The 22,671-nt window shown below is 55.0% G+C and overlaps 1 protein-coding gene across 1 annotated transcript; it reads left to right on the top strand.

Annotated features, from left to right (window-relative positions):
• The first annotated feature begins 9,933 nt into the window (after positions 1-9,933).
• Positions 9,934-13,625, top strand: LOC144264928 (avidin-like). The gene is made up of 4 exons (XM_077816930.1): positions 9,934-10,005; positions 11,146-11,359; positions 12,887-13,007; positions 13,517-13,625. The coding sequence occupies exons 1-4, from the start codon at positions 9,934-9,936 to the stop codon at positions 13,623-13,625; spliced, it is 516 nt and encodes a 171-aa protein (XP_077673056.1).
• Positions 13,626-22,671: the final 9,046 nt, after the last annotated feature.

Genomic DNA, 22,671 nt, shown 5'->3' with positions numbered 1-22,671 from the left:
ACACAAGGCCCTTTGGCTGGGCTTGTATCTTCTTTAAAGTGTCCAGGAAATTTTATTTAGTGTTTAATTGGTGCAAAAAATTAACTTCACTGTGACTTGACCCTGGGCTGTGTGTGCCCCAGGCTCTGCAGCTGGGGGTACCCCAACTTCCTCCCAACCCTCTGGTGCAACAACCCAGAGCAGGGTGAACCTGGGACCAGGGAGAGATGGGGCCAAGGGGACACCCCCCCTCTCCCAGCAGTAGGCCCCTGCCCAGGGGCCCTGGCTGCAGGGTAAGTGGGGCCCCAATGCCAATACCTGGTGGAGGAAGCCGGGCCTGGGCAGGTGGCCCTTTCTCTGGGCAGAGCGTCGGGTGCCGGGATCAGACGGGGGAGCGTGGTGGTGGGGCAGCATGGAGGAAGCCAGGGATGCTGCAGCCAGCCCCGGGCAGGGGCTGAACAGCAGGGACCTTGGGGTGGAGCCAGAGCCGGGCGATGTTGGGAGCCAGGTAGCGGGGCTGCTTGGTCAGCAGAGCCCCTGCAGGGAGCAGGAGCTGGGCACAGGTAGGGGGGAGGCAGAGAAAGGAGGCTCTCCGTTGAGAGTCACCCCTGATCCCCCAGCTCCCCCCTTCCGCTGGGACTCAGCCCCCCAGAGCCCCCCCATCCCCATATAACTTGTGTAGTGACCGCTCCTACTCGGCAGGGACCCTGGCCCAGGAGAGCCAATAGCCGAGGTCACTGCAAAAGGTGTATTGGAATCCTACCCCGCCCCCCGGGTCAGGCTGTCTGCCGTGGCTGACGAAGGTGGAGCCGGCCTCAGGGCAGACTTACAAACGGGCCCCAACCCCAAACCGCGGTGTGTTCTGTCCTGAGATTTCACAGCCAAGGGGCAAGTGTGATTTACTCCTCGGGCACCGTAACAGCCAAACCCTGGAGTCACAGACAGCCCCAGGAGAGCCTGCCGCTGTGAGGGACGGCCCCTTACCCCAAAATCATAGCGCTATTCAGGTTCCTGCCAGTGCCAAAGGCCAGTCACTCACCCCAGGCCAAATGCCTTTAGATCCCGCACCGCAGACAACGCTTGTAGCCAGTCCTGTCACAAGCTAACTAAAGATTAATTAACTACAAAAACAAAATGAGAGTTAAATAGATTCAAGCAGGTGAATGTACGTGTGTGTACACACACACACACACACACACACACAAACACACACGCACACACAAACACACACGCACGCACACACACACAAACACACACGCACACACACACACACACAAACACACACAAACACACACACACACACACAAACACACACACACACAAACACACACACACACACACACACACAAACACACACACACACACACACACACTCTCTCTCCCCCCCCCACCCCGCCCCGGGTTCCAAGCAGCTGCACAGTGCTCTGGTCCCTCTGGTCAGGGATTTTCATTCCCTTCCCCCAGACCGGGGTGGGCCGCGGGATTTCGCATGTCCCCTCTTCATTGGGTTGGGGGGAGCAATAAAAAGTCTCCTGCCCAACGATGTTCTCCAGCGGTTCATCTAGTGTCTGCGGCGATACTCCTGGGGCACCCCCAGCGGCCTCCTGATCCCCCAGTTCTACTTCCCCTGGGGGAGCCCCTTCCCGGTACAGGAATCCCTTCTCCCATGGGAATCTGTCCCTGCAGCCTTCCCCACGGGGGTTTGCAGCCTGTGGCCAGCAAGTTCCCTCAGCTCCTCCAAGGAGGGATCCTTCTGCCGCTCGGTCTGGAATTCAGCTGCTGGGGGAGGGAGCGGGACCTGCTCCCTCTCGCGGGCTGGGCCTGGGGTCACAGCCCCGCTGAGCCCTGTCCCTGGTCACTCCCTCCCTGCCGTGGGATCACTTCCCAGCAGCGCCTCTGGACAAGGCGAACCTGGTTGGCAGCCGACCTGCCCTGCCTGTGGGTCAACCCACTCAGCTGGGGTCTCAGCTCCCACCGTGCTCAGCGCTGCCCTTGGTGTCCCAGTGGGGTTAGGCAGCGAGCTCGCTGCTTTCCTCACTGCATCACAGTCCATGTGAGCCCCCTCTCCGGTGTGCAGGGGGGCTGGGGAGCATCTCTCTGTCCCACCCAGCCCCAGGGGTCTGGTTACGGTCGGGCAGGTATCCTGAGCCTAGCCACTCCTCCCCGCTGCCAGCCAGGTCATCTGCATTTTCACTGACCATTTCTCTCTCCACCGATTGGTTCCCTGGATTCAAGTTCAAACCCTCGGCCGTTACAGGAGCAGGGCCTGGATCCTGTCCCAAAGAGAGACAGTCACCCCACAACAGGCTCTCACAGCTGATATCCTGGAGAACCCCAACGACCAGCCAGCCCCGCCCCTCCTGGGTCTGCAGAGGGATCTGGGCCATAGGCAGGGCGAGGGGCTTCATCCCTGGGACCCTCACCCAGCTCACACAGCCCCTCAGCATCTGAGGCTGCACCACCCGGAGCCTGACAACAGTTCTCTCTGTCCCAGGATCTCGCCACCCTAGGAATGTCTCCCCAATGACCATCACCTTCCGCTCCCACTGGGGGTCCGAGGGGCCTGGCCCCAGGAAACTCCACACAGACACATAGGCCGGGGTCAGGAATCATAGAATCTCAGGATTGGAAGGGACCTCAGGAGGTCATCTAGTCCAATCCCCTGCTCAAAGCAGGACCAATCCCCAATTTTTGCCCCAAATCCCTAAATGGCCCCCTTAAGGATTGAACTCACAACCCTGGGTTTAGCAGGCCAATGCTCAAACCACTGAGCTATCCCTCCCCCACCCAGCTGGCTGACGGAGTCTATGGCCTTGGGACCCAGCAAGGGAGCTAGACACCGGGGCTTTTCCGCAGGGTCCCCCTGGTTCAAATCGCCAGCCTGCTCAAAGGCAGTGAGGTGGCATCCACATCCCCCCCTCCTTAACCAGGGGCAGCAATTTAGTCTCGAGGTTCCCTGCGGAACTGGCCCCCCGGGGTCTATCCCCACTCACCCCGGGGAGGTCCCCTAGGCCTCTCCGCTCCCCCACCGCCAGTTCATGCTGCTGCTGCTTCTGCAGCTCTTTCTCGGGCTCTCGCTGTCTCCCACAGTCCTCTTGCTCTCTCGGACTCAGCTCCAATCCCGTCTGTCTCCGATCCCCCGATGGGGAACCCGATCGTGAAGACCCTCGTCTGGTCGGGGACAGGAGTCTTGGGGATGCCTGGCTCCCACTCCAGCTGCTCCCAGATCCTGCTATAGCCCCATTTGGGGTCAGGAATCTGTTCCTTAGAGCAGTCATCCTCCTCCAGCTGCACGATGAACTGTGCCTTGGTGAACTTTCCAACGCTCAACCCTCTCTTTCTGCACAGGGTTACAATGTCCTTCTTAAGGAAACGGTGACAGGCCGTCACTCCGCTCTTCCCAAGTTGTTGTGGACTCACAGGCCTGTGTGCTCTCAGCTCCCCACGGTTTCCAGGGAGAACCCCTCGTGTGCCAGCCCTTCTCGAGGTCACCTTCTCTTTGCCAGGGTTGAGCTGCAGACTCCTCCACCCCTTGGACTGCTCGCTTCAATCCCCCGGGGAACCCTGTTACTGCAAAAGTCCTTCTCGTTGGTCACACACTCCCAGGGGTTAAGTGTAGCTCCTTCGCCCCCTGAAACCGCTCCTCTCTGAGCCTTCAGCACGCCTGGTCTTCGTTACTCCCTCTTCGTTTTACTGCTCCCCAGTCACTTACTGCAAGAAGTGCCATCCACGGGGTGCAGTACATCCCACCCCTGCCACCAGTTGTCACGGTGTCCCCGGGTGATGCTCTGGAACTGCTCCCCACGAAGCCAGGCAGGACTCTGGGGAAGTCTCCTCTCTGGGAGCAGCCTGTCTCCAGGGCACACAGCTCACCCGGCTCCACCTTCCTGGGTCTGACCTCGGAGCATTCAGCCTCTTCTGCCCCTCCGTGCGCTTCCCACAGCGAGTCCGCCCAGGCCGGGTCTTGGGGAAGCCAGAGGGTCCTGCCCCCCAACTCCGCAGTCAGACGGGACTCTCAGCCAGCCAGTAAAACAGAAGGTTTATTAGACCTTGGCCATCAGTGGCCAGCGGACAGGGTGTCGGCCATTCTCTGTGCAGACACCATCACGCTGGCCGTCTGCTCTGAAACAATCCCACCCCCTGATCCCCCCACCTAGATCGGGGTCTCAAACAAGCAGCCTGAGGGGCTATTTCCTGCGGCCCGCCAGCTCCCTGCGACCCCCCTGCCCCCCCAGCATCTACGTAGAGAGGCTCCGGCCCGGCGCGCACCGGGGGCAGCCGGGACCCGGAAGGGGGGCACAGGGGTCTGTGTGTCGCTCTTCCTCCAGGCACCACCCCCAGCAGCTCCCATTGGCCCCGGTTACCAATTCCTGGCCAATGGGAGCTGCTGGGGGTGGTGCCTGAAAACAACAGCCACACAGAGCCCTGTGCCCCCCCCGCCCCCCCGCCCACACTGCAGGTCCCGGCCACTTCCTAGAGCGATGCGGGGGCAGGGCAGGCAGGCAGGGAGCCTGCCCTGACCCCGGTGCACACCAGGCCAGAGCCCGCCCCCCGAACCCTTCCTGCAGCCAACCCCATGCCCTGAGCCCCCTGCCGCACCCCGCACCCCGACCCCTGCCCTGAGCCCCTTGCTGCACCCCACATCCCTCCTGCACCCTGACCCCTGCCCGGAGCCCCCTGCCACACCCCACACTCCGACCCCCTGCCCTGAGCCCCTTGCTGCACCCCACATCCCTCCTGCACCCTGACCCCCTGTCCTGAGCCCCCTGCCGCACCCTGCACCCCGACCCCTGCCCTGAGCCCCCTGCCACACCCCAACCCCTGTCCTGAGCCCCCTGCCGCACCCTGCACCCCGACGCCTGCCCTGACCCCGGTGCACACCAGGCCAGAGCCCGCCCCCTGAACCCTTCCTGCAGCCAAGCCCCATGCCCTGAGCCCCCTGCCGCACCCCGCACCCCGACCCCTGCCCTGAGCCCCCTGCCGCACCCCACACCCCGACCCCTGCCCTGAGCCCCCTGCCACACCCTGCACCCCGACGCCTGCCCTGACCCCGGTGCACACCAGGCCAGAGCCCGCCCCCTGAACCCTTCCTGCAGCCAAGCCCCATGCCCTAAGCCCCCTGCCACACCCCGACCCCTGCCCTGAGCCCCCTGCCGCACCCCACATCCCTCCTGCACCCCGACCCCTGCCCTGAGCCCCTTGCTGCACCCCACATCCCTCCTGCACCCCGACCCCTGCCCGGAGCCCCCTGCCACACCCTGCATCCCGACCCCTGCCCTGAGCCCCCGCCATACCCCACACCTCGACCCCTGCCCTGAGCCCCTTGCTGCACCCCACATCCCTCCTGCACCCCGACCCCTGCCCTGAGCCCCCTGCCACACCCTGCACCCCGACGCCTGCCCTGAGCCCCTGCCGCACCCCACATCCCTCCTGCACCCCGACCCCTGCCCTGAGCCCCCTGCCACACCCCGCACCCCGACCCCTGCCCTGAGCCCCTTGCTGCACCCCACATCCCTCCTGCACCCTGACCCCTGCCCGGAGCCCCCTGCCACACCCCACACTCCGACCCCCTGCCCTGAGCCCCTTGCTGCACCCCACATCCCTCCTGCACCCTGACCCCCTGTCCTGAGCCCCCTGCCACACCCTGCACCCCGACGCCTGCCCTGAGCCCCCTGCCACACCCCAACCCCTGTCCTGAGCCCCCTGCCGCACCCTGCACCCCGACCCCTGCCCTGAGCCCCCTGCCGCACGCTGCACCCCGACCCCTGCCCTGAGCCCCCTGCCGCACCCCGACCCCCTGCCCTGAGCCCCCTGCCGCACCCTGCATCCTGACCCCTGCCCTGAGCCCCCTGCCGCACCCCGACCCCTGCCCTGAGCCCCCTGCCGCACCCCGTACCCCGACCCCTGCCCTGAGCCCCCTGCCGCACCCCGACCCCCTGCCCTGAGCCCCTTGCTGCACCTCACATCCCTCCTGCACCCCGACCCCTGCCCTGAGCCCCCTGCCACACCCCACACCCCTCCTGCATCCCGACCCCCTGCCCTGAGCCCCTTGCTGCACCCCACATCCCTCCTGCACTCCGACCCCTGCCCTGAGCCCCCTGCCGCACCCTGCACCCCACACTCCGACCCCCTGCCCTGAGCCCCCTGCTGCACCCTGCACCCCTCCTGCATCCCCTGGGGGCAGGGAGGGGGTGGAGTTGGGGTGGGGATTTCAGGGAAGGGGTTGGAATGGGGCCAGGGAAGGGGTGGGAAGAGGCGGGGCAAGGGTGGGGCCTCATGAAAGGGTTGAGTGGGGGTGGGGCCGAGGGTGGCATGGGGGGAGGTGTCAGTAATGCGGCCCGCGGGCCAATGTACTAGTCCTCATGTGGCCCTCGTGGTCATTTGAGTTTGAGACCCCTGACCTAGGTACTTAAGAAATACCTAGGGGAAACTGAGGCACCCACTCAGTATTCAGAGAAAACATTAAGAACATTCCCACTTCGTCACAGTGTTGTTTCCCACATTGCCACACTTTGAGAGGCAGCCTCGCCTTTACCCAGACTAATGGATTATTAACCTCAACGTCTCCCTTACGCCAGGCGCTGGACTTCCTTAGTACAATCGGTATTTTCAGATAACTGAGTGGTCCAGAAATCCGGGTGAAAATCGGTAAAAACAAATCGTCGCGTTTTAGAGCCGGGCCTGTCCCGGTAACCCCCGAAGGGCCTTGGGCAGAGCTGAGGTGCCTTTGATGTGGTGGTGGCGAGGTAGCGGGGCTGAAGCGGCGGAGAGCAGCTGCCTAGCAGAGGGATTCCAGTGCTGGTCTCTGGAGCAGTCGAAGCTGAAATCCCCTCAGCGGGGTCAGAGGCAGAGCCCCGGCGCAGCCCGGCGAGCGCTGGCCTGCCAGCGTCTTTGGCCTGCCCCAAGACAGCGGAGCCAGCTGCGAGCCTGGCGCTGGCCGAGGGCGATGCTTGGCACCCGACTGCCGCTTCCCGCCGGCAGAGGAGGTCTGAGGCTGGGGCTGTCGCCGAGGCACCCTGGGTGAGTGGGGAGGCTGGGCAGGGTCCTACCTGAGTGTGTTACTGTATTATTAGCTGGTTTTCCCAGGTTTATTCTGTGGGTCCCTCCCCCCCGACACACACGTCTGTCCCCGAGAAAGTTCTCTTTGCTTTAAGCCCTGGGACTCGGGGCTTGCGGGTGGGGACGCATGGCCTGCCAAGGGCAGCCACGTGGTGCGGGTAGCTTCTTGGCGGGGTTCGAGATGCTGTTCTTTAAGTCTTTAAAAGGAACCCAAGCAAACGGAACCTGGCCCTCGGAGCTGCCAGCAACACTTGGCAGAAGGGCTACAGGGCGCGGCCGGGCCACTGGTGTGCTGGGGGGAACCGGCCGAAACGCCCTGCTCAAAGGGTACGGGGAATCCTCGCGCTGCGGGTGCCAGGCCCATGGCTCAGCCAACGCACAGGAGGAAGTCGCTGAGAAACGAGGACGATTCCAATGGTGCTCCTGGCAGCGCCCTCCCCTGGCAAAGGGTGGAACAGCAGGCTCAGGACCCTGCCCATCAGAGAGATTTCAGCTCAAGAGAAAAGGCAACCGGAAGCCAGAGAGAGGCTGATCTGCTATGTATCTGGAGTTCTAAGTAAGTTGCTAACAGCGAGTAAAATACAGCAGAGCCTCAGCGTTACGACCCCTCGGGGATGGAGGTTGTTCGTAACTCTGAAATGTTCGTAACTCGGGACAAACCGCTCTGGTTCTTTCAAAAGTTTACAACTGTACAGTGACCTACTACAGCTCGGAAACTTTACTAGGCAGAATCAAAATGCTGCTTTTAACCATCTGCATTTCAATGAAAGAAGCACAGAAACAGTTTCCTTTCCTTGTCAAATCTTTGTTTTTAACGTCCCCTTCAGTTTTTTAGTAGTTTATGTTAAACCCAGCACTGTACCGGGGGCCCCCTGAGGTTCCCAGCTGCCACAGGCCGTGGGGCTGCAGCTCCTGGCCGCCGCAGGCAGCAGGGGCTCCCCACAGCTCCTGGCTGATGCAGGCAGCAGGGGCTCCCCGCAGCTCCTGGCCAACACAGGCGGTGGGGTTCCCCAGAGCCCCAAGCCGCTGCGGGCGGAGGGGCCCCCCCAGGGCTCCTGGCCACTGTGGGTGGCGGAGATACTCCAGAGCTCCAAGCTGGGGGACCCTGCAGCTCCAAGCCCCCCTGGGCCCTGGGGGCCCCGAGAACTCGGAGCAGCCCACACAGCTGCCCAACCTCTGCAGGGGGTGTGGGGACCCCACAGCTGGGCTCCCCGTTTTGTCAGGGGTATTTTTAGTTAAAGTCAGGAACAGGTCACGGGCTTTTCTTAATTTTTCATTATTGCCTGTGACCTGTCCGTGACTTTTATTAAAAATATCCGTGACAAAATCTTAGCCGTAGTTATAACTATGTGTGATATACCTGCATCCCCAACCTGTGCTGTGTTTCTAGGCGGCCCCCCAGGCAGACTGACAGCAGCACTACCCAGCCTGCTTGACGACCCATCAAGGGCAATCAGCTGTACAGCAATCCCATTGAGAGACACCGATGAGTCAGCGGACATGTAGGGACATGCTTATGGACAGGGGACTCCAGGAGCTTTTCCATGCCCATGTGCTGGGAGCTTGTGTCTGGGACCAAGGATGTACGAGCCATGTGGCAAAGGATACAAAAAGGCAGCTGCAGCTTCTCCATTTTGTCTTCAATCCTGGTTCCCACCTCTGGAGCAACTTCTCTACCCACTGAAGCTTTGAACAAAGGACTGAATGGCCCGTCCAAGCTGTGGATGTTCTCCAGAGGGACTCTACAAGCCAGCAAACTCACCCATGCTGCTAAGAACCTGATGTATGGACTCTGAAGTCACATGTATGTGTCTGACTGCTTTGACCATTTAACAATTCTCTCCTCATTCTTTTCTTTTCTTTTCTTTTCTTTTCTAATAAACCTTTAGTTTTCGATACTAAAGGATTGGCTGGCAGAGTGGTATTTTGGGTAAGATCCAAACTAGTATTGATCTGGGAATTTGGCTGGCGATTTGGGGATTACAAGAACATTTTGTATAGTGAGTAGAGTTTTAAATAACTTCTCACTGTACTGGACCTAGGTGCTGATTGGGAGCCAGAGGCTGGAATGCAATAAAGGGGGCTGGGTGGTTTCTGTTTTTGGCTTCTTGACAACGAGTGTGGTGGGGATCAGGAGCACTGTGTGTGACTGGTTGGTGAGTCGAACTTCAGTGTTACGCACCAGTTTGGGGAGAATCAGCTCTGCTTTTGCAGCCTGCCCTGGCTTTGGCAGTGCCAGTGTGGACTGACCTAGGCACGTTGGGTTACAGGAGCACTCTCAGGATTTGGGCTCCCAGCAGAAAGCACCAAGGGGACCTCACTTTTTGGACTGCCACTGGAAAGAGACGCATGTTCAGATGCGTTTGACACTGTGTGGGGCTGGTGACAGAAACCTTCTATCCCAGGAACCACTGTCGGAGTTATTCCAACCAGGAGATGCCAGCAAACCCGGGGAGGCCTCTGGCCTGTCAGCACCTCAAGGCTCAATGAGCAGCACTTCAACTTACCTCTCCCACCTGCTGCTGCCCTGGCTAAGGCACCTTCACAGGGTGCTCTCGCTCCGCCTCTCCTGTGTGCTGGGATCTATCTATAGGGGGTCACGTTGACTACACTCCTCACATCACTGCCCAGGTCACACATCCCTGCTTTTCATTTTGTCCTGCTGGCCCTGCCAGCAGCTGGGGCTGGAGATTGAATGTCAGTGAGACATAAACAAAATAACCGAAGTGCCCGCTCGCTTCTGGGAACTGCCAGCAAGGAGAGAACCAGCGCAGCTCAGGTTGCAGCCCCTGCCTGCTGCGAGGGGATATAAAGACGGGGCCTGACTGGTAGCCCCAGACTAAGTGCTGGGGAGACTCAATTGGCTTCTGCAGGTGGCTTCTACTCCAAGTGACGATGGGGAAAATCGGCTTCTCCCTGCTCCTCGCCCTGGCTCTGGTGACTGTTGGCACCTCTTCAGAGAGAAAGGTATGGGGCAGACTGGGCAGTTTGAGGGGCTGAGGGGGCTGGGCGCTGCCTCTGGGCTGTCTCAGGATCGGGCAAGCCGAGGGGCCAAGAGGGTTGTTCAAGGGATAGTTTCTGCCGCAGGGGCCAGAATCCCCTTGCTCCATCGATCTGGTGAAATGGCAGCAGGCGGTGGCCAGGCAGGTGCTGCGGCCGGTGGCTTGACGGGACCTAAACCACAACACCTTTTTTAAACCTCTCTGTTTTGGGGCCTGACTTGGGCATGTTTAGTGTAGGGGAGACCAGCCGAGTAGGGGACTTGATAACGAGTCCAGTCTGTAACAGGCTGCCACGAAGAGGACAGTGCCCAGCTGGGAGGGCAGGAGGGATTCAGCTCAGTTTGCACCAGGGGAGATTTAAGTTAGATACTCAGATCTAAGTTCCCGCCATCAGGGTGTTAAGAACGGGGGCTGCACCATCCTGTCTCTGGGGGTTTTTAAGAGCAGGTTAAATAAACCCCTCTCAGAGATGGTCTAGGTACAACGTCCGCCTGCGGCAGCAGAGAGCACTAGACCAGATGGCCTCTCCAGGTCCCATCCAGCCCCACATTTCTATGGTCTGGGGGGTCGGAGTCACGTGCTGAACTGTTGGCGTTGGCCATTCTCTGCTTCATGCTGTGTAAGGTCGGACTCCGGCTCTTCGGGTCTGTGCTCAGCAGTGCCCATCCCTGACCTGCGGGCAGGAAGCTCCACAGTGCAGGTGTGGGAGCGAGCACGAGGAATGCAATGCTTGGATTTCAGTAAAAGCACACGCTGACCATGGCGAGACGCAGGGGAATCTGCAAGGCCATTCCCTCTGGTGCGCTGGGACCCTGCCTGGAAGGATCTTTGCTGGACAAAGCCAGGAGCTCACTAATCTTCCATCAGAAATTATGGCCACTAGGAACGCAACCTCCACGCCCACAATGACCTGGGCCAGAGGTTCTTCTCATGACCAGCTGGTCCCCTGGGATCTCAGGAACCAGAGCGCAGGCGAGGCACTTCGGTTTTTATTTCCTAGTTTGCAGGGTCTCTCTTTTGCCTTTGGGGCTCTTGGGGTCACGGTCTCAGCTGAGTGTCTGACCATGCAGTGCTGTGTGTGGGACCACGTCTGCTCCCCTTTCAGTGTGACCTGTCCGGACTGTGGCGGAATGAGCTGCGCTCGCTGATGGAAATACATGAAGTTAACGATGCAGGAGAATTCTCCGGCGACTACCTCACAGCGGTGACGGCCACCAGCAACTGTATCCGCAGGTCGCCCCTGAAGGGAGCCCAGCATGACGCGAAACAGAGGGGCCAGCCGACCTTCGGCTTCACTGTGAACTGGGAGAAGTTCTCAAGTACGTACCACACGCTGCTTCGGGGCTGGGGTGGGGGGGAGTTACTGTCAGCATGAATGGGGGGTGCCGGGGGCACTTGGAGGATTATTTTGGTTTGTTCGTGTGCCAGAAATGGTTGTGGGAAATATGTGACTCAGTGCAGCAATTGTGTTCAATAATGAATTGTATATGGCACCAGCAAGCCCATTACTGGCTACTGTGTCCATTTCTGCTGTCCGCATTTCAAAGGGATATTACAGTCTTGGAAAGGGGTCAGAAAACAGCTACCAGGATGGTTCGAGCTCTGGGAAACTGGCCGCCCAGGGAGAGACTAACGCAGCTCAATCTATTTAGCTGATACAAGAGAAGGTTACGGAGGTGTCTGATCATGGCCTATGGGTGTGCACAGCAGTTAGCTCAAGTTACACTTTGAGAGTCACCCCAAACTCGACTCCTGGCCACACACACACATGTGTCTAGCTTACCTAAATTCCAGATAGCTGTGTCCATGGGGGGTGTGGGGTGGGTTGAAGCCTGAGTGATGCTGAGGCTCTAGCTAGTAATGCAGGGGGACGGGGGGTGAAACAGCTCCAGTTACAACAACTCATCAGCAGCTAATTCAATCATTCTGCTAACCCAGTGGCTCCGTGTAACTCCGGTGTGGCCGCTCTCACTGCAGCTAGGCTAGTGCTGTAACGCAGGGGACTAACTTCAGCTATCGCAGTGAAGCTAAACCCTGCAAGAACCTGCATGGGGAGAGCTTCCTGACAGCCGATGATGCTTTAATCTAGCAGACAAAGGTGTCTGGAATCTGAAACCAGACGTATCCAAATTAGAAATGAAGTGGAACTTTTTACCGGTGCAGGTGATTAGCCAATGGGACAATTGAGCTGGGCACATGGTGGATCCTCCATGACTTGGAATCTTTACGTCAAGACGGAGTCTGTTTCCAAAAGCTCCCTCTGGCTCGACCAGCCATGGCAGGCTGGACACTGGGATACCTGGGGGAGGTCCCCAGGGCTGGGTTACCTGGGAGGCCAGGTTGCGGCTGATCACAGGGAGGACAATGGCGTGATCAAATGACCGGGAGGAAGATATCAGCTGCACTTTGTATGGCCTGCCGAGAGCTGGGGAGGCCAGAGGCTGAGGGGTAGAACCAGGGCCTGAAGGAGATGGTGAGGAGGTGGAGATGGTGATGGTGAGGAGGAAGCCAGCAGACTTTGGAGATGGCCTCGGCATGTGGGGCCTGGGAGGCGGAGTCCAAGTGTCCCCCAGCCTGCAGGCCTCTCCCCTTCCTGGCCCTGACCCGGCGCATGTAGCCGCCCCTGAAAATGGAGTCATTGCCCTGCTCCGCCGTCTGGGCCGGTGCCTGGGAAAGTGCGTCATCGGGGAGAGACGGGCTCTTTGTATGCCTGTGGCCCGGGAGTCGTGTCATCGCCACAGAGCGCACCCCCTCCCTCCACCCTGAGCTCTGGGCTCGGTGTCTCTGGGGGACACCGAGCACGTGGCACCGTCTCTCCCTCTGTCTCCTCTCCGGCTCCCTCGCAGACTCGACAACCGTCTTCGTGGGCCAGTGCTTCGTGGATGATAAAGGGAAGGAAACTCTGAAGACCATGTGGCTGCTGCGTGAGGAGGTTGGATCCCCTGGAGATGGCTGGAGAGCGACCAGGTGGGTGACGGGGCACAGACTGCCCAGGAGCGAAGGTGCTGCCTGCAGAGCTGGGACTGCAGGGCCTGGCCCCGTCTCTGCTCGGCGCTGTGCCGAGGGCTGGGATCCCGAGCCCGGCTCTGGGGCTGTGCGGGGTGAGATGGCCAAGGGCAGGGCAGGGCTCTCAGCCCAAAATCACAAATCCATCCCCTGTACCTGGCTGGAGGAGAAGGAGGTGGTGTGAACATGAATGAAGGTTTATTCCCCAAATGTGCTGAGTTCCCTGGGCCCTGTCACACCCCAGGGCTGTGTGTGATCCCCTGGCGGGTCAGGCCGGGGCAGGGCCATGTCCTCCCATCGCTCTTCTTCAAGAACTTGCTAGTGGTTGAGCAACCCAGCGGGAGTGTGGGCATCCTGTGAGGGGGGAGCATCCCCAGGGGAGCTTGGTGCTCCTGCCTCTCCTTGTATTGGGCAGCCCCCAGTGCAGGCCCATGCTAGGCCAGTAACACCAGCTCTGTGCTTCCCTGCAGGGTCGGCACAAACGTTTTCACCCGGAAACGAAATGTAGAGCGGGGGAAAATCCTTCAGCAGCACTCTCCACCCTGCGATGCTCCAACTCCAACTCCAACAGCACAGTGAACACGCTCTCCAGCTCCGCGGTTCCTGTGCCCACCCGGTCTTGAATTGTTCTGGCCTCTCTCGAGCGTCTCGCCCAGCAGAGTCGCCCGTCTCTGTCTCCATCTCCCCCTTGCTCTCTGGTTACCCCCCCAGAATCGCTGCCTCGCTCCCAGCACTGCAGTCTAGTTCATTTCTCAGCAATACTCTAGCGCGGGAGGCAAATGAGTCTCTTGTGTTTTTATCTCTCTTGGCTTTTTCAGTCGTGACGCCCACCTGCCCCTCTCTGACTTCCCTGGATGGTTCCGAAATCTCTCCCATTAGCTGGGGCCTTTCTGGGACACTCCTGGCAGCTTTATTGCCCTGGGTTCACTCTTTTCCTCACTCTCCATCAGTCTATGGTAGAGATTGCACCAACCTTACTGAAGTCCCAAGGAAATGGTGCTCCCCTTCTAAATGGCCTTTACGTTAGCTCAGGACTATCCACTCTCAGTGCTCCCAGCTCAAAGGTTCATTTCTCTTAGAACGTTTCAGCCCTTCGTGAGTTCTGGACTCTAGGTACCAAATAAACTTTGTTCCAACGGAAAAATATTGTGCCATTCTGTGTTATTATTATTTGAAAATAGTTCTTAGTTCACCATCTGCAGCAGGCTACTTAATACTGCATAGTGACGTGGGACAAGGAGAGTGATGGGGAACTACTTAATGTAGAGGGGTCATACGGCATCGGTGGAGCGTGCTGGGTTGCAAATATATTTCCCCATCTCTCTCTTTCTCAGCAATTCAATCCTCCCTCTCAACTGCCCATCATGCTGACTGAAATGGTCTCGTCGTTTCCTTGTACTCTCCTGTTGGTTTGTCTGTATCATAGAATCATAGAAATGTAGAAATGAAAGGGACCTTGATAGGTCATCTAGTCCAATCCCTGCACTGAGGCAGGATTAAGTATTATCGAGACCATCCCTGACAGGTGTCTGTCTGAACTGTTCTAAAAACCTCCAATGACAGAAATTCCACAGCTTCCCAAGGTAACTTGTTCCAGTGCTTAGCCACCACAGAAGGGCGGTCACCCATCAAGGTGGCCATCTGCAGGTAGGTCATCCCCGGGGTCTTCTGCACACCCTGGAAACTTTTCCTGTATACCTCGGGGGTCAATTCAAACTTGCGCAGCAGGGCTTGTTTGAACAGTTCATAGTCCCCAGGTTCCACCCCATCCATCTGGCTGAACATCCCTATGGCCTTGGGACACAGTAAGGGGGTGAGATCCTGGAGCCTGTCTGTAGGGTCAACCTGGTGCGCATTGCAGGCTTTCTCAAAAGCAGTGAGGAAGGTGTCTACATCATCCCCTTCCTTAAACTGAGACACCACTTTGATATCGGAGTTCCCTGCGGGCTTAGCCACCCTTGGCCCATCCCCACTCACCTCAGCAGGGATCTCTCTGCCTCTCAGCTCTGCCGTCGCCAGTTCATGCCGTCTCTGCTCTTCCTCGTGCGTTCACTCTCTCTCACGGTCCTGCCGTTACTTCTCACAGTCCTCCAGCTCTTTCAGTTTCAGCTCCGCTTCCAACCATCTCAGCTCCAGTCTCAGCTCCACCGACGGGGAACTTGGCAGTGAAGATCTCCTGCTGGTTGGATAGGTGGGTCCCATGATCGCCTGGCTGCTTTCAGCCCCTCCCGTGGCCTCAGTTGGGTCGGGGCCTGGGGCGGCCCCTGGGGCTGCTCCCAGCCTCTCTCAGGACCTCAGCTTTGTCAGGAACCGGCTCCTTAGAGCGATCATTCTCCTCCAACCGAGCAATCAGCTGCTCCTTGGTGAACTTTCCAATGTGCAGTCCTCTCTCCCTGCACAGCTCCACAACGTCCTTCTAAGGGGATGGTTATAGGCCATCTCCATGCTGTTCCCAAGTGGTCACGGACTCATAGGCCTGTGCTCTCTCAGCTCCCCACGGCGCTTGGGGGGACCCTTTCAGTGTGACAGCCCTTCTCGGAGGTCCACTCCCTCTCAGGGGTCAAGTCGTAGGCCCCTTCGCCTCCTGGAACCGCACCTCTCTGAGCCTGGTCCTCGTTAATCCCCCTTTGTTTTACTGCTCCCCAGTCACTTACTGCAGGATGCTCTGTCCCCGGCGTGCAGTTTATCCCACCTCTGGCACCAGTTGTCACAGAGTCCCCGGGAGATACTCTGGAACTGCTCCCTAGAAAGCCAGGCAGGACTCTGGGGCAGTCTCCTTTCTGTGAGCAGCCTGTCTGCAGGACACACAGCTCACACAGCTTCCATCTTCCTGGGTCTGACCTCAGAGCATTCAGCATCCTCTGCCCCTCCGTGTGCTTCCCACAGTGAGTCCACCCAGGTGGGGTCCTGGGGAAGCCAGAGGGTCCTGCCCCCCAACTCCGCAGTCAGACGTGACTCTCAGCCAGCCAGTAAAACAGAAGGTTTATTAGTCGACAGGAACACGGTCTAAAACAGAGCTTGTTAGCACAGAAATCAGTGACTTTCAGCCAAGTCCATCTTGGGAATCCTGGGTCAGACGCCCTGGACTCCCCCATATCTAGTCCCCCAAAATCCTGACTCCCCAGCTTCCAGTGACCCGACCTCTGACCCGCCCATTGCTCCTCCTCCTGGCCTTTTGTCTCACTTCCTGGGCAAAGAGTCACCTGGTCGCATCCCCCTCCTGGGTCTCAGGTTACAAAGGCCATCACCTACGTGTAGAGCTGGGTAACCACATCTGCCCAAAGGCCACAGCGAAAGTCACACACCAAATTCCCATCACCTAAGCATTGGTGCAGTACAAAGGGAAACTGAGGTACACACCGTATTAGTATGGAACTCACATGCAACATAACAAGGTGAATAAAACCCCAATTTGTCACAACTGCTGATTAGACTTAGATCTGATTGTTACTGGTTTCATGTGCTGTTTTAATGAATAGTACAAGCAAGTGAAAATAGAATGTAAAATGTGTTAGAAATTGGTTTGTTAGTTATTAACGATTTCTACAGCGCTGTCGATTAATCGCAGTTGACTCATAACTCAAAAAATTTAATCGCGATTAAAAAATTAATCGTGATTAACTGTTAAACAATAGAATACCAAGTGAAATATATTAAATATTTGTGGATTTTTTTCTACATTTTCAAATATATTGATTTCTATTGCAACACAGAATACAAAGTGTATAGTGCTCACTTTATATTATTATTTTTATTACAAATATTTGCACTGTAAAAACAAAAGAAATAGTATTTTTCAGTTCACCTCATACAAGTACTGTGGGGCAATCTCTTTATCGTGAAAGTGTAACTTACAAATGTAGATTTTTTTTATACATAATGGCACTCTAAAACAAAACCACGTAAAACTTTAGAGCCTACAAGTCCACTCAGTCCTACTTCTTGTTCAGCCAATCGCTAAGACAAACAAGTTTGTTCACATTTATGGGAGATAGTGGTGCCTGCTTCTTATTTACAATGTCACCTGAAAGTGTGAACAGCTGCTCACATGGCACTTTTGTAGCTGGCGTTGCAAGATATTTACGTGCCAGATCTGCTAAAGATTAGTATGCCCCTTCATGCTTCAGCCACCATTCCAGAGGACATGCTGCCATGCTGATGATGCGTGTTAAAAAAATAATGCATTCATTAAATTTATGACTGACCTCCTTGGGGGATAATTGTGTGTCTCCTGATCTGTGTTTTACCCGCACTCTCCATATATTTCATGTTCTAGCAGTCTCAGTTGATGACCCAGCATATGTTCATTTTAAGAACACTTTCACAGCAGATTTGACAAAACGCAAAGGTGGTACCAATATGAGATTTCTAAAAATAGCTACAGCACTCGACCCAAGGTTTAAGAATCTGAAGTGCCTTCCAAACTCTGAGAGGAATGAGGTGTGGAGCATGCTTTCAGAAGTCTTAAAAGAGCAACACTCCGATGTGGAAACTACAGAACCCGAACCACCAAAAAAGAAAATTAACCTCCTGCTGATGGCATCTGACTCAGATGATGAAAATGAACATGTGTCTGTCCGCCCTGCTTTGGATTGTTATCGAGCAGAACCTGTCATCAGGATGGATACATGTCCCCTGGAATGGTGGTTGAAGCATGAAGGGACATATGAATCTTTACCGCATCTGGCACGTAAATATCTGGCACGTAAATATCTTGTGATGCCAGCTACAACAGTGCCATGAAAAAGCCTATTCTCATTTTCAGGTGACATTGCAAATAAGAAGTGGGCAGTATTATCTCCTGCGAATTGTAACCAAACTTGTTTGTCTGAGCGATTGGCTGAAGTAGGACTGAGTGGACTTGTAGGCTCTAAAGTTTTACATTGTTTTATTTTGAATACAGTTTTTTTTGTACATAATTCTACATTTGTAAGTTCAACTTTCATGATAAAGAGATTGCCCCACAGTACTTGTATTAGGTGAATTGAAAAATACTATTTCTTTTGTTTTGTATAGTGCAAATATTTATAATCAAAAATAAATACGAAGTGAGCACTGTACACTTTGTATTCTGTGTTGTAATTGAAATCAATATATTTGAACATGTAGAAAACATCCAAAAATATTTAAATAAATGGTATTGTATTATTAACAGTATGATTAATTGCGATTAATGTTTTTTATCGCGATTACATTTTTTATTCCTTGACAGCCCTAGTTTTCTATATATACTATGATGTGTGTACATGTTTGTTGTAAATATAGGACCTGGCTGTGCAGGTGTGAGCACTCTGGCAATGGCAGGATTTTAGCAAGGGGGAATGCAAGGGAGCTTGTAAAACTTAGTGGGTTTTTTTGGTTGCTTTTCTCCCAATACCACGAGAACGAGGAAGGGCTGAAGAGGAGTCAGGACCCTGAGACTGACAGTCCCCATGGCCAATCAGGAGAGGCCAGGGCTCCAAGTCAGCTGGACTGACAGGGTGGGCAGGTTAGTGAGGGAAACTGAGGCACACTACCATATTGCTTTCATGGCTAAATGTCAAGATTCCTGTACTATGAACAACATTAATATCTACATTGACTTGATGCTAATTGGGTTTCAAACATTTGCCAGAGCTTGTATGGATAAAGTAGCTATGTTCTTTAGCTCTTGGCAAGATCACATGAGACATAAAGGAACCATGCTGCAAGAGCAGATCCAATCCACTGTTGTTCTAACCAAGTTTTACCTTGAGTTTGTAAAAAGATTCAATCGTGTTATTGAACATGGCTTTGATAAACCATTTCTGTTATACACTGATATGGCTTCTAACCCAGTACTTGCTGTAGTAAGACAGAACCAAGGATGGGGAGCTCTTGGGATGCAGTCAGTGACGTTCGTATCATCCCTTCCTGCATCAATTTTGTGTTGGGGATGTGACATTATTGACATGAACTGGGACCGTATATAGCATTGTTGCAACCACTGTTATATATTTGCAGCAGATATTGTACAAAGGTTGTCGTGTGCGGTGTCTAGGGGAAGGTTCTGGTTTGCTGGTTAGGATGATGCTGTCTGTCTGGGTGTGTCATTTTTGTAGCTGAAGTTATGAATATTGGCTCTGTACTTGTGTCGCAATGTGTTTGATTCTACACTGGCAAGTTTCTGGGCAGTAAAGCAGCTTTGCGCTGTGACGCCCGAGGGGTCACAAGGCCAAGCCACCGCATGCACAGAAACTGCACAGATGCCGCGCTCTAAAAACCCACCCCGACGAGCGGCGTCGAGCTTCCTGCGCCGGGGTACGGCGCCACGGTGCCAGTGGAGACTCCCTGGTGGGCACAGGGCTGCGCCTGGCCTCCGGGAGGTGCCCCACAATGCCTGCTCTCGCCTCCCTGGGCATCGGTTTGACCTCTACTGCCCTGCCCTCAGGTGACCAGCCGTCAGCCCCACCCTGGACATTCCTTGGGAAATCTGAAAGTCCCCTCCCTGTCTGCTCGGTGACGCGTGCAGTGGTCTCAGGGTATCTTTCCAGGTGGCTATCAGGGTTCCCTCCCCACTCTGAACTCCAGGGTACAGATGTGGGGACCAGCATGAAAGACCCCCTAAGCTTATTCTTACCAGCTTAGGTTAAAAACTTCCCCAAGGCACAGACTTTGCCTTGGCCTTGAACCCTATGCTTCTTGAACTCCTGGTGAGTATTTGCTTCAGGTTGGGGGGCTGTCGGTAGGCAAGGACTGGCCTGTCTCCCAAGATCTGTGAGAGTGATGGGTCGTCCTTCAGGACAGGTTGTAAATCCTTAATAATGTTGTCATAAATATAAAGGGAAGGGTAAACCCCTTTGAAATCCCTCCTGGCCAGGGGAAAGCTCCTCTCACCTGTAAAGGGTTAAGAAGCTAAAGGTAACCTCGCTGGCACCTGACCAAAATGACCAATGAGGGGACAAGATACTTTCAAAAGCTGGGAGGAGGGAGAGAAACAAAGGGTCTGTGTCTGTCTGTATGCTGTGCTTGGCCAGGGATAGACCAGGAATGGAGTCTTAGAACTTTTAGTAAGTAATCTAGCTAGGTATGTGTTAGATTATGATTTCTTTAAATGGCTGAGAAAAGAATTGTGCTGAATAGAATAACTATTTCTGTCTGTGTATCTTTTTTGTAACTTAAGGTTCTGCCTAGAGGGGTTCTCTATGTTTTTGAATCTAATTACCCTGTAAGATATCTACCATCCTGATTTTACAGGGGGGATTTCTTCATTTCTATTTACTTCTATTTTCTATTAAAAGTCTTCTTGTAAAAAACTGAATGTTTTTTCATTGTTCTCAGATCCAAGGGTTTGGGTCTGTGGTCACCTATGCAAATTGGTGAGGCTTTTTATCCAACATTTCCCAGGAAAGGGGGGGGTGCAAGTGTTGGGAGGATTGTTCATTGTTCTTAAGATCCAAGGGTCTGGGTCTGTAGTCACCTAGGCAAATTGGTGAGGCTTTTTACCAAACCTTGTCCAGGAAGTGGGGTGCAGGGTTTTGGGAAGTATTTTGGGGGGAAAGACGCGTCCAAACAGCTCTTCCCCAGTAACCAGTATTAGTTTGGTGGTGGTAGCGGCCATTCCAAGGACCACGGGTGGAATACTTTGTACCTTGGGGAAGTTTTGACCTAAGCTGGTAAAGATAAGCTTAGGAGGTTTTTCATGCAGGTCCCCACATCTGTACCCTAGAGTTCAGAGTGGGGGAGGAACCTTGACAAATGTGTTGGAGGGGTTTTACTTGGGGGCTGAAGGTGATGGCTAGTGGCGTTCTGTTGTTTTCTTTGTTGGGCCTGTCCTGTAGTAGGTGACTTCTGGGAACTCTTCTGGCTCTGTCAATCTGTTTCTTCACTTCAGCTGAAAAAAATTGTTCAAGAAACAAATTGACAGAGCCAGAAGAGTACCCAGAAGTCACCTACTACAGGACAGGCCCAACAAAGAATATAACAGAACGCCACTAGCCGTCACCTTCAGCCCCCATCTAAAACCCCTCCAACGCATCATCAAGGATCTACAACCTATCCTGAAGGACGACCCATCACTCTCACAGATCTTGGGAGACAGGCCGGTCCTTGCCTACATACAGCCCCCCAACCTGAAGCAAATACTCACCAGCAACCACACAACAGAACCACTAACCCAGGAACCTATCCTTGCAACAAAGCCCGTTGCCAACTGTGTCCACATATCTATTCAGGGGACACCATCACAGGGCCTAATAACATCAGCCACACTATCAGAGGCTCGTTCACCTGCACATCTACCAATGTGATAGATGCCATCATGTGCCAGCAATGCCCCTCTGCCATGTACATTGGTCAAACTGGACAGTCTCTACGTAAAAGAATAAATGGACACAAATCAGATGTCAAGAATTATAATATTCAAAAACCAGTCGGAGAACACTTCAGTCTCTCTGGTCACTCGATTTCAGACCTAAAAGTCGCAATATCACAACAAAAAGACTTCAAAAAGAGACTCCAATGAGAGACTGCTGAATTGGAATTAATTTGCAAACCGGATACAATTAACTTAGGCTTGAATAGAGACTGGGAGTGGATGGGTCATTACACAAAGTAAAACTATTTCCCCATGTTTACTCCCCCCCTTCACCTCCCACTGTTCCTCCAACATTCTTGTCAACTGCTGGAAATGGCCCACCCTGATTATCGATGTGACGAAGTGGGACTGTTCTTAATGTTTCTTCTGAATAGTGTGGGGGTGCCTCAGTTTCCCCTATGCAGTTCTTAAGTATCTAGGTGGTGGGGTAAGGGTGTATGATCATTGCAGAGCCCTAGAGGGCAGGTGTGTGCAGGGGTCTGGACACAGAGAATGGCCAACACCCTGTTTCCTGGCCACTGATGGCCTGGGCCCTTCCCTGCAAGGTGAGAGCTAAAGGGTTGGAGAACAAAGGAATCAGGTGCCCTCCTGGCCCGGGGAAAGGGACAAAGCCCAGAGGAGGAGGGGCTGGAGGGAGTTTCAGTTTGGGGCTGGCTGGAGACATGGAGTGAAGGGCAGACGTGGTTGTCTGGCTCACTGCCCCCCAAAATGGACCCAGCTGAGGGGTCCTGTTCTCTGCATGTACAAGCTCTGTTTTAGACCATGTTCCTGTCGTCTAATAAACCTCTGTTTTACTGGCTGGCTGAGAGTCATGTCTGACTGTGAAGTTGGGGGGCAGGACCCTCTGGCCCCTCCAGGAGCCCCGCCTGAGTGGACTCGCTGTGGGAAGCGCACGGAGGGGCAGAGGAGGCTGAATGCTCCGAGGTCAGACCCGGGAAGGTGGAAGCCGGGTGAGCTGTGTGTCCTGCAGACAGGCTGCTCCCAGAGAGGAGACTTCCCCAGAGTCCTGACTGGCTTTGTAGGGAGCAGTTCCAGAGCATCGCCCGGGGACTCCGTGACAATCACTACAAAAGGTTTTCTCCCCTCCGCTCTCCTGCTGGTAATAGCTCATCTTAAGTGATCACTCTCATTACAGTGTGTATGATAAGACCCATTTTTTCATGTTCTGTGTGTATATAAATCTCCTCACTGTATTTTCCACTGAATGCATCCGATGAAGTGAGCTGTAGTTCACGAAAACTTATGCTCAAATAAATTGGTTAGTCTCTAAGGTGCCACTAGTACTCCTTT

This window comes from Eretmochelys imbricata, chromosome 5, assembly GCF_965152235.1.
Source record: "Eretmochelys imbricata isolate rEreImb1 chromosome 5, rEreImb1.hap1, whole genome shotgun sequence".
Taxonomy (NCBI): domain Eukaryota; kingdom Metazoa; phylum Chordata; order Testudines; family Cheloniidae; genus Eretmochelys; species Eretmochelys imbricata.
The sequence above is the reverse complement of the archived record's forward strand: the minus strand, read 5'-3'. Positions and strand labels throughout refer to the sequence as shown.

Excerpts from the sequence above, each read along its gene's own strand:
- LOC144264928 (XM_077816930.1), top strand. The coding sequence starts at position 9,934 with ATGGGGAAAATCGGCTTCTCCCTGCTCCTCGCCCTGGCTCTGGTGACT. Across the intron at positions 11,360-12,886 it reads GAACTGGGAGAAGTTCTCAA|ACTCGACAACCGTCTTCGTG; the intron begins GTACGTACCACA and ends GCTCCCTCGCAG. Across the intron at positions 13,008-13,516 it reads GATGGCTGGAGAGCGACCAG|GGTCGGCACAAACGTTTTCA; the intron begins GTGGGTGACGGG and ends GCTTCCCTGCAG.